This window comes from Rhinoraja longicauda, chromosome 35 (genome assembly GCF_053455715.1).
Source record: "Rhinoraja longicauda isolate Sanriku21f chromosome 35, sRhiLon1.1, whole genome shotgun sequence".
NCBI lineage: Eukaryota > Metazoa > Chordata > Chondrichthyes > Rajiformes > Arhynchobatidae > Rhinoraja > Rhinoraja longicauda.
Genome location: NC_135987.1, coordinates 5,325,968 through 5,340,255, shown reverse-complemented (window position 1 = coordinate 5,340,255; position 14,288 = coordinate 5,325,968). Strand labels below are relative to the sequence as shown.

Sequence of the window (14,288 nt, the reverse complement as noted above, 5' to 3'; positions counted from 1 at the left end):
TATTTGGCAAAGGTCCCTGATGAATGAATGTTGGCTGAAGTTGAAGCTCTTGGACTTTCATTTAACCAGAAGATAGACACAAAATGCTGGAGTAACTCCGCGCGGGCCAGCCAGTAGCACCTCTGGAGCAAAGAAATAGGTGACATTTCGGGTCAGAACCCTTCTTCAGACTGGAGGCAAGATAAAGCCAGGGCAAAACAGGGGCCAGCAACAAATTGCCTCAGGAAGGGTGGTGTCCGTAATTGCCCATTGTTGACTGGGGAAGCCACCTGCCCAGACACTGGGCTGATTTAGACAATAGACAATAGGTGCAGGAGGAGGCCATTCGGCCCTTCGAGCCAATGTGATCATGGCTGATCATTCTCAATCAGTACCCCGTTCCTGCCTTCTCCCCATACCCCCTGACTCCACTATCCTTAAGAGCTCTCTCTTGAATGCATTCAGAGAATTGGCCTCTACTGCCTTCTGAGGCAGCGAATTCCACAGATTTACAACTCTCTGACTGAAAAAGTTTTTCCTCATTTCCGTTCTAAATGGCCTACCCCTTATTCTTAAACTATGGCCCCTGGTTCTGGACTCCCCCAACATTGGGAACATGTTTCCTGCCTCTAACGTGTCCAACCCCTTAATAATCTTATACGTTTCGATAAGATCCCCTCTCATCCTTCTAAATTTGAGTGTATACAAGCCTAGTCGCTCAAGTCTTTCAACATATGACAGTCCCACCATTCTGGGAATCAACTTAGTAAACCTACGCTGCACGCCCTCAATAGCAAGAATGTCCTTCCTCAAATTTGGATAAAAGAGTTGGTATTCAAAATGGTAAGAAATGGACCTTGTTGGAGTTGCAGCTACATTTATATACGGAGGTGGTAGGATAGAATGTTGTACAGCAAGGTTTGTTGCTGATACATAGCTGTTGTAAACAGTGCAGCTGAAACCAAGCTAAAGAAGAACACAGATGAAGCGAATGAGCATATCAGTGGTAAAGAGATTTCCATATAGACAAATATGATGGCCTAGATTGAATGTACAACAGTTTATTTTCTAAATATTTAAACTTGATTCTTCTGATGCCGGCAAATTGGGAGGAAAAGTGGAAGATGGTGTCCATGTACAAAAATCATTAGGTAAAGGGACTGGTGGACAAAGTCGATGAAAATCATTTAAAAAAAACCTCCAATCCTAAGTGAATGGAATGATAGCTGAGGAGCCCGAGTATGTTGAGAATGTCTAGTTTACTATTACCATGTGTATCAAGATACAGTGAAAAGCTTGCTCTGCAAGCTGACCTGTCAAATCATGGTATATTTATGATATACCTTCTGGAACAGTATGCAGAGTGCAGCCATGTTCCAGCACCATCTTGCAAGTCTCTCAAAAGTCTGAACTTGAAATCGCAGGAGATATGCAATTTCTCATATTCTCACTTTAAGGTAAAAGGTGTGGGACTAGAAACTATGCCACACCTGTACAACGCATGGTTCCAGTAGTAGGAGAGTCCAGGTATAAAAAGCTCTGTGCATTCACCATATCTATTCCCCTCATGATCTTATGCACTTTTATTGTTTGATGACGCCTAGTGGCTGAACACTTGGGTAAACAGAAGAATAATGAAATCTGCAGACGTTGTTGAGGCTTAGTTTGTCTGCTATCAGTTCGTATTTCCTACAAGTGTTTTTAGTTTGAGGATTAAGATTGATTTCCTTACAACCCGTGGGAGCAGCTGGCTGGCGGATGGGCTGCAGAACGCTGAAGTGCAGTGTGAGGCGGTGCCATCTCACGATTCTCCAGCTGTTGCTCTGATTAATGGCTTGATGGAGAGTTCAGGTTAGTGTCGGGGTCCCTGTACATGTAGCTCAATGCAAGCTCCAGGTCTGGTTTTGGGTTTCCCGCATTGTGATGAATGGAGTTGCACTGGTGGAAAAAATCTCAGCTATTTTACAAACATCTTCAAGTATTTCTGGTGAGGCATTCATTTTTATTGCCCGCCCCCAGCTGTTGAGTTGGACGAGCTGCCTTATTGATTCACTGTGAATTTGAGTTGAGTTTATTGTCACGTGTTCCGAGGTGCAGTGAAAAGCCTTTGTCGCGTGCTAACCAGTCAGCCGAAAGACAATAACTGATTACAATGGAGTCATCCACAGTGTACAGATGGTAGAGATTGAAACGAGTGGAGCGGTTGTAATGTGTGATTGCAGATCCACCTCTGTGACCAGCACACAGAGAGTCACCTGGGTTGGGCGCCAGTTACGTCTGTTGAAGACCTACCCTCCGCTCTGCTTGGTGGAGGAATGTGTTTTAAAGTCTTTGATGCAATGGTACTGAAAAACACATCCAGGCAAGGTGGTGTGTGAATTGAAGAGGAGCTTGAAGGCTGCCACCTTTCCCGTGCAGCTCCCAGTGTTGGAGGGCATAGCTCTGGGTCCTGCTATTAATGGAAGAGTAGATGATGCAGCAACAAGGGACTGCAGATGCTGGTCTACACAAAAGGACACCACTCCTGATCCCAGGAATGAATGGTTAAACATATGGTGAACATTTTGACGGCACAGGTTCTGTATTCGCTGGAGTTTAGAAGAATGAGGGGGGGAACTCATTGAAACGAACCGAATAGTGAAAGGCTTGGATGGAGTGGATGTGGAGAGGATGTTTCCACTAGTGGGAGAATTTAGGACTAGAGGTCATAGCCTCAGAACTAAAGGATGTTCCTTTAGGAAGGAGATGAGGAGGAATTTCTTTAGTCAGAGGGTGGTGAATCTGTGGCATTCTTTGCTACAGAAGGCTCTGGAAGCCAATTCAATGGATTATTTTCAGGCAGAGATATATAGATATGGATCAGCCATGATTGAATGGCGGAGTACATCATGGGCCGAATGGCTTAATTCTGCTCATTTCACTTATGATCTTACGGTCTTATGGTCAGGGAGCATCTCTGAAGAACATGTCTGAACACCCGAAGCATCACCCATCCAAGGTCTCCAGAGACCACTGAGTTACTCCAGCACTGTGTCCCAAAGAGTAGTAGATAGCAGGCGATCATGCTACTCAAATAATGTTCAGTGATAAGAGATGTGATTTGAACAAAGACTGCCATTTCTGACACTGGCCTCGCAATAATTTCTGATCATTCCCTGTTATATGGAAGTGCAGAAAATGTAATGTCTATTCTCTCATGGACAATGCGGATTAGGTGGGATTTCCCCATATCTCTCTGACTAACCAATTGTAAGATTAGATATCATAGTCAGTGTCCGACGGTGTGGAAAAAGGCTCCTCAGCCCAACTTGTCCACATCAACCATTGTGCCTCATTCACACTAGTCCCACCTGCCCCCTCTAAGCCTTTCCTATCCATGTACCTGTCCAAATATTTTTTAAATGTCGTGATGGCACCTGACTTAACTACCTCCTCAGGCAGCACGTCCCATATATCTACTACTCTTTGGGTATAAAGAAAGTTGACCCCTCAGGTTCCTATTGAATCTTTCCCCCCTCACCTTAAACCTTTCCTCTGGTTCTGGATTCTCCTACTCTGGATAAAAGACTGCATTTACCCTATCTATTCCTCTCATGATCTTGTACGCCTCTATAAGATCACCCTTCATCCCCCTGCTCTCGAAGGAATGAAATCCTAGCCTGCTCAACCTCTCCCTAGAGCTCAGGCCCTCGAGTCCTGGCAACATGCTCGTATATCTTCTCTGCACCCTTTCCAGCTTAACAACATCTTTCCTATAACAGAGTGACTAATCAGTAAGTATAAGGGCGTGCAGCCTAGGTTTACTCCCGGAATGGCGGGACTATCATATGTTGAAAGACTAGGCTTGTATACACTGGAATTTAGAAGGATGAGAGGAGATCTTATCGAAACGGACAAAATTATTAAGGGGTTGGACATGTTAGAGGCAGGAAACATGTTCCCAATGTTGGGGGAGTCCAGAACAAGGGGCCACAGTTTAAGAATAAGGGGTAGGCCATTTAGAACTGAGATGAGGAAAAACCTTTTTCAGTCAGAGAGTTGTGAATCTGTGGAATTCTCTGCCTCAGAAGGCAGTAGAGGCCAATTCTCTGAATGCATTCAAGAGAGAGCTAGATAGAGCTCTTAACGATAGCGGAGTCGGGGGGTATGGGGAGAAGGCAGGAACGGGGTACTGATTGAGAATGATCAGCCATGATCACATTGAATGGCGGTGCTGGCTCGAAGGGCCGAATGGCCTCCTCCTGCACCTATTGTCTATTGATCCAGTTCCCCACATCAGGTAATAGTTAAGTTTGAAACGTTTGTCTTAATTGGGTAAAAGGACTTTGAAATTTTCAGTACATTTGATCAATGCAATTGAATTTAACCATGTACTGCAAACACGCTTATTGACTATATATTTTTTGTGAAGCCTTTGATCGCTCTGTTTTTCTTGTGTTTGTTAGCTGCTGTTGAACCCAATAAGCCAGCTCCAATTCTCTTCGAATATAGCGACGATAGTGGACTCTTTGATACAAGTGTCACACCTAAAGCACTCAAAGAGAAGTCAAGGCTGCAGCAGGTAAGTGACTTGCAGAATGTGTGTGCGCGAAGTGTTCAACTACCGGTTGACTGCAGTATTGCAGTTCTATATTTATCTGCCAGCACATTTTTACACTAATCCTACCCTAACCTATTTTATTCTTGCCACATTTTTATCAATTCCTCCCTGAATTTTGCTATAGGGTAACGCACTGGGGGCAATTTACAGTGGTCAATTAACCTGCCAGGTTTTTTGAAAGTGGGGAAAAAGTGGCAACACGCAAAAGAAGGTATAAACACCTCAGACTGCACTTGAAAGTCATGATGGAATCTCAGTCTCTGAAGCTATGGGGCAGCAGCTCTATTAACCTTACCACTGTGCTACCCCTGTGACTCTTTCCTGACTGGATCCCTCGTCCTTGGGCCCCTCTCATATAGTTATACAGGTGTACAGCGTGGAAACAGACCCTTTGACCCAACTTTCCCATGCTGCTCAAGATGCCCCATCTACATTAGTCCCATCTGCCGCGTTTGGCCCATATATGTCCAAATGCCTTTTCAAGGTTATAATATCTGTATCAACTACCTTCTCTGGCAGCTCGTTCATTATACCACCACCCTATGTGTGAAAAAATTGCACCTCAGGTTTATATAAAACCTATAAAACATTTTCCGTCTCACCTTAAACCTATGTCCTCTGGTTATTGAGTCCTCTACTCCGAGTAAAAGACTCTGCATTCACCCTATTTATTTCTCATGATCTTGTGCACCTCTATAAGATCACCTTCCTCAAACACTTAAACCCAGTTTTTCTTTCCACTGCTGGGTATTTCTATCCTTTTCTATATTTATTTAAATTTCCAGAATCAGGATTTTTTTTCTTGTTGCATTTGTATTTAGAGTAGAAACAAGGAACTGCAGATGCTGGTTTACACAAAAGGAGACAAAGTGCTGGATAACTCAGTGGGTCAGACAGACATGGGTCAGGCGACTCCGGACTGTCAAAGCAGCCACAGCCAGACATAAAAACAGCTTTTTTCCACGAGTGATAGTTCTAAATAACCAAAGTCTGTAGTCTCTTTTTTGCTCTGGTTTATTTCCGCCCACATGTTTAGACCGTAATGTTGTGTCCTTATTGTTTTGATGTGGTTATGCTTTATTCTTAATTGTTAACTGTATGTTTGTGTTGACATTTGTGAGCGGAGCACCAAGGCACATTTCTTGTATATGCACATACATGGCCAATAAACTTATTTATTCATTCATTCATTCATTAATTTCTGGAGAACATAGATGGGTGATGTTTTGGGTTGGGACCCTTCTTCAGACAGGAAAATCAGACACTGGCCTGACCTGACACACCACCTATCCATGTTCTCCACTGTGTGGTGCGAGCCGAGGGAAAAGATGGTGAAATTGGGGAAATTAATTTGCTGTCATTAATTTCCAAGGATACAGAACCACTCCCAGAAGTGCTCGAATCTTCAGGACAGCTTGCTGAAAAGTCCCAGGCCAGCTCTGGTCTCTTCTCTGATGAAGATGAATCCAAGGTAAGTCCAGCAAGTCACTCATGTTCTTGAATCATATATAAATCCACATGACTGCTGCAAGTGGTGAGATGGAGCTTTCATGAATGAGCTTCTTGTGTCTACTTTTAGTTTTTTTAGTTTAGAGATACAGTGTGGAAACAGGCCCTTTTGCCCACCGGGTCCGCGCCGATCCGGGATCCCCGCACATTAACACTATCCTATACGCACTAGGGGCAATTTTTACATTTTATCAAGCCAATTAACCAACACACCTGTACGTCTTTGAAGTGCGGGGGGGAAACTGAAGATCTCGGAGAAAACCCAAGCAGGTCACGGGGAGAACGTACAAACTCCGTACAGACAAGCACCTGTAGTTGGGATCGAACCCGGGTCTCTGGCGCTGCAAGCACTGTAAGGCAGCAACTCTACCGCTGCACCACCGTGCTGCCACTTGAGTGCTTATATTTCAAAAAAGTCTAATGTAAATGCAATACACACAGATATTATATAACAAAAAAATTCAATAAATTAATAACCACAATGCCAGTGCAAAAAAAAACCCCATAGTGCAACCAAACACAGTCCATGAAAGGATGTGGATCCATAGAGTGGATGTAGAGAGCATGTTTCCACTAGTGGGAGAGTCTAGGACCAGAAGGCACAGCTTCAATAAAGGATGTATCTTTAAAAAGGAGATGAGGAGGAATTTCTTTAGGAAGAGGGTGAGGAATCATTAAAATTTGTGGCCATGTCTTTGGATATCTTTAAAGTGGAGATTGACAGGTTCTAGGTGAGGATGTGGGGAGAAGGCAAAATAATGGTGTTGATAGAGAAAGATAGATCAGCAATGATTGAATGGCGGAGTAGACTAGATGGGGCGAATGGTTTAATTCTGCTTCTATGACATGAACTTTTCAAAGTTGGGGTTAGTCATAGCTGTACAGCATGGAAAGTCCTTCCGCCCAACTTGCCCATGGCGACCAAGATGCCCCTTCTGCACTAGTCCCACCTGCCTGCATTTGGCCCATATCCCTCTAAACCTAAGGAATCTTGCCCTTATCCCTAAGTGTTGTGCAGTGTTCAAGAGCTTGATGATTGTCGGGAAGAAGCTATTCTTGAACATGGTCGTCGTGGTTTTCAGATTCCTAAACCTTCTACCCAAGGATAGGTGTGAAACAAGTGTGGCCAGGGTGATGTGAGTCTTTAATGGTATTGGCTCCCTTTTTGAGGAAGTGCCTACTGTGGATCCCTTTGATGGTGGGATCAGTACCCGTGATGGACCACACTCTGTTTCCAGAAAATTTCATTATTTTACTTTCTGTGAAGTAAGTGCTTTAGAAAAGGTTCCTGTAAAATCCCCTGCAATCAGAGACCAAAGTCGGATCTTGACTACAGGTGCTGTCCGTACGGAGTTTGTACGTTTTCTCCGGGTGCTCCAGTTTCCTCCCACACTCCAAAGACATACAGGTTTGTAGGCTAATTGATTTGGTTAAAAATTGAAAATTGTCCCTAATGTGCAGGAAAGTCCTAAAGTCGCAGGTTGGCGCGGACTCGGTGGGCCGAAGGGCTTGTTTCCGCGCTGTATCTCTAAAGCTAAATAAAAAACGAAAACTATGAAATTCTGAATCTTGGAACAGCAAAGGTGCTCTGTCTAGAATACTCAATCTTGCTTTGTGTCTCATGGCTACAATTTTTCCCTTGAAGTGCGTGTGCTAATCTTGAAGGTTTTTTTTCTGGTCTAATTTAAAATGCCTTACCCAAGGCAGATTCTGACCTGGCATCTGCAGGCATCATGTTGGTGTCTTTTTATTGCAGCCAGACTTGAAATCCTTGCCAATTAATTTTTTCTTTTGAGTGGCGCAGTTGCTACTCCCAGTAACGAGTTGCTGCCTTATGGCTTCAGAGACCCTGGTTTGATCCTGACTACGGGTGCTGTCTGTACAGAATTTGTACTTTCTCCCTGTGACCGCGTGGGTTTTCTCTGCTATCCTCCCTCACTCCAAAGATGTACAGGTTTGTAGGTTAATTGGCTTTGGTAAAGTTTTAAATATCTCTCGTTGTGTAGGATAGTGCTGGTGTTACGGTGTAATCACTGGTCGACACAGATTTAGTGGGCCGAAGGGCCTGTTTCCATGCTGATTCTCTAAAGTAAAAGTAAAGGTTTCCTCCCACACACCAAAGTCATTAATTTGCTTCTATAAAATGCAAAATGTCCCTTGAATGTAGGATATTGCTAGTGTACGGGGTGATTAATGGTCAGTGCTGGCTCTGTGGGCCGAAGGCCCTGTTTCCACAGTGTCTAAATGTGTGTTTAAATTCCCCACTTGCTAACCGTTGAAATAAGTTGGAATACAACCGGTATTACCGAACTTGAAACAATAAGGATCCAATCTTGGATAGTAGTTTCCTCTGCTACCACTTTTGTTTTGTATTCATTGCTGAGATGAAGGTATGATTAAATTTGGATAATAGTAAAACAGTTCTATATCTGACTGTAGTCGTCGAACCTTCATTTATCCCTGATTCACACTCTTTCCATAACAGGATTTATTCTTTTCAAGCAAAGACACAAAAAGAAATGACTCAAAGCAGTCAACCGTAAGCAAGGCCAAATCCCATCAAATTCCAGTCTCGTTCTTTGACGACGATGAGGTAAATATATTTTTCATTTTGCAAAAAATGCTTTCACTACCAGCGAGCATCCTTCCAATTGTGCAATCCTGTAAGTCTCTTAATTGAATAATGTTCAGAGATGCTGGAAGGGGAGTTAAGGAATTCCACTGGGGGATCGGATTCTGCCTTTGAAATTCAAAGTTTAAGCTCAAGTTGACGACAAATTTGATCTGGCTTTGCAAACACCCTCACCTGGGAAAGAAATGTGGCTCATCTCAGACCCGCAAATTTACTTGTTCCTTGTATTTCTCTGATGCCTTCTTCCTTTTTTTTTGTTCCTTTTCTGCATTCGGAACTTGTCCAGCCTTGTAGTTGGGCGGAGGGTATGCAATGGTCTTTTTCAAAGAAAGCGTGCTACTGAATCACTCAGTTCCCAGAAAAAAAATCATGGATTGACGTTCTTACTTAACAGGATGTACTGCAGGGAAGTGGGCCTGTTTGTAATAGAAAGCAGTTCCTTTCTTTTGGCAGGAAGTTTCCAAATTAAACAGCTCATCATTTCCATCCATCTTGCTTAATGTTTAAACCTCTAGAAAGCTGAAACCTCTAGAAACCTCAAGAAAGAATAGAAAGGCTTTCCAAAAAAAAAAAGTTTAATGCTCTCAATCTCATTCCTCAACAAAAGCAGTAAATTTTATCCCAAGTCGTTGAACTTTGTAATTCACTCACTGCTCATCCATGCCTCACCGTTCAGAGATTAATGGAAGACCTCATCCATCCAAATATCTCCTGTGAGCCGCATAGCGACGGATGCTGGAATCCTGAGCCAAAAAAAACTAAGAACTGGAAGAACTCAGCAAGCCAAGTAGAACCAAGTAGGGCGGCACGGTGGCGCAGCGGTAGAGTTGCTGCCTTTCAGCGAATGCAGCGCCGGAGACTCAGGTTCCATCCTGACTATGGCCGCCATCTGTATGGAGTTTGTACGTTCTCCCCTTGACTTGCGTGGGTTTTCTCCGAGATCTTCGGTTTCCTCCCACACTCCAAAGACGTACAGGTTTGTAGGTTAATTGGCTGGGCAAAAGTAAAAATTGTCCCTAGTGGGTGTAGGATAGTGTTAGTGTGCGGGGATCGCTGGGCGGCGCGGACCCGGTGGGCCAAAGGGCCTGTTTCTGCACTGTATCTCTAAATCTAAAAAAAAATCTAAAATCCTGTGGAAGAAAACCAAAATCTGTCCACTTCCCTTCAAAGATGCTGTTTGGCTTGCTGAGTTTTTCCAGCACTGCATTTTGTCCAATATCTTTCACATCCAGTCCTACTTTGCTGCTGTTTGCAGATATTTCACTCATTCAGTTAACTCTCATGTCTCCTTCCAGATTCAGGGATAGTTTCTTCCCAGCTGATATCAGGCAACTGAATTATCCTACCGCAACCAGAGAGCAGTGCTGAGCTACTAACTTCCTCATGGGGGACTCTAGGACTATCTTTGATCAGACTTTACTGGCTTTACCTTGCACTTGACATTATTCCCTTATCATGTAATCTGTGCACTGCGAATGGCTCGATTAATTACGTATTGTTTTCCTGCTGGCTGGTCAGCACGCAACAAAAACTTTTCACTGTACCTCGGTACACCTGACAATAAATTAAACTGGACGGAACTGCAAACCTCTGTCTGTCGTTCCAATTGGCCACAAATCATTAACTGTCTAGTGCCTGATTCAACGTCCCAGCTTTTTTTGGGGGGGCACTCATCGTATCCAAGGGTCATGCGCAGTGATTTTGATTCCACTCTGTAACCTGTGGTATGTTGTCCAGGAAACCTCTCAACAAATCTTGCATCTAAAGTGTCAACTCAAAGCAGGCACAGGCTGATCACTTTGTGAAATTATATTCCGATATTAGCATAAAGAGGCCAGTCTACATATTGGAAAAGCTGTCCGATCAATTCTGTTCCAGGTTCTTTCCCAATAATCCGGCATTTTGTTTTCCTTTTTGTGCATATTTTGGTTTATTATCGCGCGTGCTGAGGCACAGTGAAAAGCTTTCTTATGCATGCTATCCAAACAGTTCAGATATACTATACATAAGTACAATCAAATCATGAGCAATGCGGAAGGTACAAGGCAGGATATAGTTCACTCTCTTCCCCTCTCTTCCCCTCTCTTCCCCTCCCCCTTCCCAGATCTCCCTCTATCTTCCTGTCTCCACCTATATCCTTCCTTTGTCCCGCCCCCCTGACATCAGTCTGAAGAAGGGTCTCGACCCGAAACGTCACCCATTCCTTCTCTCCTGAGATGCTGCCTGACCTGCTGAGTTACTCCAGCATTTTGTGAATAACTGCATTGTAGTGCATCAGTTGCAAAGAGGAACTCCAATGTCCACAATGGAGCACAGGTGCTCCTCAACTTACAATGGGTTTACGTTCCGACAAACCTATCGTAAACCGAAAGTATCGTACGTCGAAATGCATTTAATACACCTGTCACGTGGCCGGAAGCGAGCTACGGGTCGTTGCCGTTGCCCAGCGTTTGCACCGTTCTAAAGCCGAAATATCACAAGTCGAAGCATTGTTTGCTGGGGAGCATCTGTTGAGGTGAATGAGACAGTACCCAAGCATGGAAGGAATGTTCAGTTACCTGATAACAGAGGGGGAATTGTTCCCGAGTCTGGTGGTGCGCGCTTTCAAGCTTCTGCACCTTTTTGCTGACGGCAGCAGGGAGCAGGTGACCATGGTGGAACAAGTTGGTTGTGTTGGCTGCTTTTCTAATGCAGCGTGAGGTGTAGATGGGATCAATGGTGGGGAGCCTAGCCTGCGAGATAGACTGGGCTACGTCCACAACTCTCTGCAATTACTTGTCCCCAAACCAACATGTGATACTACCTGACAGTCTAGTTTCTCTGGTGCATCTGTCGAAGTTTGAAAGTCAATGCAGATTTTCTAAGGTTTTCTAAGTCTCCTCAGGAAGTGGAGGCCTTGGCTTGGTTTGGTCCTTGAGAGATAGTTGGTAAACATCAAGGAACTTGAAGCTCTCAACCATTGTATACCTTTGCTGTGGAATCTGATCCACCACACTAAGAGTTCCATTCCAAATCATAGTATTTTACGAGATTTATTTTGTAGATCTGCCTCTTTCCAGTGCTTTTGTCGATTGCAATGAATCTAGAAAGCAAATGTGATTCACGTGCAGAAATAGCTGCATGAATGAATGAATGAATGAATAAGTTTAATGGCCAATATGTGCATATACAAGGAATATGCCTTGGTGCTCCGCTCACAAATGACAACACAAACATACAGTTAACAATTAAGAATAAAGCATACGTAATCCTGTATTGATGTGTTGCAGACATGCCTTCTGGCAATAACACAGTTGCTGGTACAGAATCTTTGAAGATTGCACAGGGTTCACACTGGGCACGGTTTTACTGCATTGGTTAGTTCTGGCAAAGTGGATATTTGTCATCTCCATTGTGCGGGAATGCATGGTGAATGTTGAGGCAGATAGATGGGTGGAAGAGCTTCCTCCTGCAGGACTGGTCCTACCTTTAGCTTGTGTTGGGTTTTCCCAGGGTGACCTCTTCGGTGCCATTTCTTCAAAGCAGAGTCCTGCATCGAAGAAATCTCAGCAACAGAATGAACCCAAGGCTACACCCAGCAGTTTGAAACCCACTGCATTATTTGCAAGTGATGAGGTAAGGAGATTGGAAGATTTGCACATTCCTGCCATAAACCTGTGTCCAACTGGATTACCCACATTTGGTCGAAACAAAGAACTGCAGATGCTCGTTTTTACCAAAGATGGACACAAAGTGCTGGAGTAACTCAGTAAGTCAGGCTGCATCTCTAGAGGAAAAGGATAGGTGACATTTCAGGTCAGGACCCTTCTTCAGACTGCACAAGGGTCCTGACCTGAAACGTCACCTATTCCTCCAGAGATGCTGCCTGACTCGCTGAGTTACTCCAGCACTTTATGCCTATCTTTGTTGATTTTTAGTGTTCTTGAACTCGTGCTGAAATTCACTTTGTCCGCCACTATGGATCCACCAAGCTTTACTTCTGGAACTCGTCAAACTACCCTTTGTGCTTTTCTCTCCATTTTTACTTCCTCGCTCATTTATTCCCATTTGTGCTTTCTGTCACCCCTTTCTCACTTTCCCTTGTTTTCTTTTCCTCACTTTTTCTTGCACCGACTTCTTTTGCCCTCCCTCATTTATCCCTTCCAGAAAATATCCAGTTTCCTTTCGAAAGTTGTTATTGAATATTTCCCCACTTAATCAGCACATTCCTGATTCAAACTATGATTTTCTGAGAACTCTCTTCAGTCTTTGAGTGAAACCAAGGAACTGCAGGTGCTGATTTACACAAAAGGATACAAAGTGCTGGAGTAACTCAGCGGGTCAGACAGCATCTCTAAACAAGTCCCGACCCAAAACCTCGCCTATCCATATTCCCCAGAGAAGCTGCCTGATCCGCTGAGTTACTCCAGCACTTTGTGTCCTTTTCATTCTTTGAGGTCTGGTCACTACTTCCTTTTCGAGAATCCGTTCTATCCCGTTAAGCTCTCATGATTTTGAACATTATCCCTTTAGTCTCGCACAAGATCCCTGGACTCCGTGAATCTCCTCTATACTCTCTCCAGTGGACTTACAATTTGATTTAAAGTTGCTGAAAATCCATGCTTTTTCTCCCTTGTTACCATAGCAGTTCCTTGGCATTCAGGAATAATCCTGCAATGATTTTAGACTTGAGGGATACAGCGCGGTAACAGGCCATTCGGCCCACTGAGTCCGTGCCGACCAACGATTACCCCATACTCTAGCACTGTCCTACACACGAGGGATAACCAAAGCCTGTTGACCTACAAACCCGCACATCTTTGGAATGTGGGAGGAAATCAGAGCACCTGGAGAAGACCCACGCGGTCACGGGGAGGACGTACAATCTCCGTACGAACAGCACCCGTAGTCAGGATCGAACCCGGGTCTCTGGCGCTGTAAGGCAGAAACTCTAACGCTGCGCCACCATGCCACATTTAACGTGCCATCCTTGTTTTGCTCAACCTGTTTCCGGCACGCCAACATGTACCTCATTGACATGCTAGTGACAGGTAGCTCATGTTGTTCTCCCTGCAGGGTGACTGGCAAAGCTCGAGACGGCCTGTGGTGGAAGTGGAGGAGACACGGGCCTCGACAGGAAAGGACCTGGCACCAAAGGCTGCAGCCGCCTCGCAGGCAGTGAAGAAGCCCAGCCTGTTTGGCAGTGATGCTGGCGACGACTTGTTTGGCGTGACTGGAAAGGAAAGGTGGGTCCCGGCAATATACTTTTTTTCAACAGCACTTAGCTGAAGGTGGCAGGTCATTCATGAGAGTGACCGGAATCAGTCGTGGAAGTGCGGCCTCTTAATTGATTGTAGGACACGGCATGAAAACGCGCACGTCTTTCACCCAGGGAGTTGTGAATCTGTGGAATTCTCTGCCTCAGAAGGCAGTGGAGGCCAATTCTCTGGATGATGAATGGGTGCCGTTTCGGGTCGAGACCCTTCTTCAGACTGAAAGTCATGGGAAAGGGAAACGAGAGATATAGACGATGAATGAAAGATATGCAAAAATAGTAACAATGATAAACGTCACCCATTCCTTCTCTCC

General features: G+C 44.4%; 1 protein-coding gene across 8 annotated transcripts in view; it reads left to right on the top strand.

Moving 5' to 3' along the window:
* Window positions 1-14,288, top strand: part of washc2c (WASH complex subunit 2C) — a 62,829-nt gene that overhangs the window by 30,367 nt on the left and 18,174 nt on the right. For 6 of the 8 annotated variants that reach the window (XM_078428682.1, XM_078428680.1, XM_078428676.1 and 3 more), the window contains 5 exons: window positions 4,425-4,540; window positions 5,952-6,050; window positions 8,574-8,681; window positions 12,213-12,335; window positions 13,776-13,945. In XM_078428682.1, coding sequence (XP_078284808.1) covers window positions 4,425-4,540; window positions 5,952-6,050; window positions 8,574-8,681; window positions 12,213-12,335; window positions 13,776-13,945 — 616 coding nt within the window. The remainder of the gene's footprint in view (window positions 1-4,424; window positions 4,541-5,951; window positions 6,051-8,573; window positions 8,682-12,212; window positions 12,336-13,775; window positions 13,946-14,288) is intronic. The other 2 variants (XM_078428677.1, XM_078428678.1) reach the window with 2 other exon arrangements.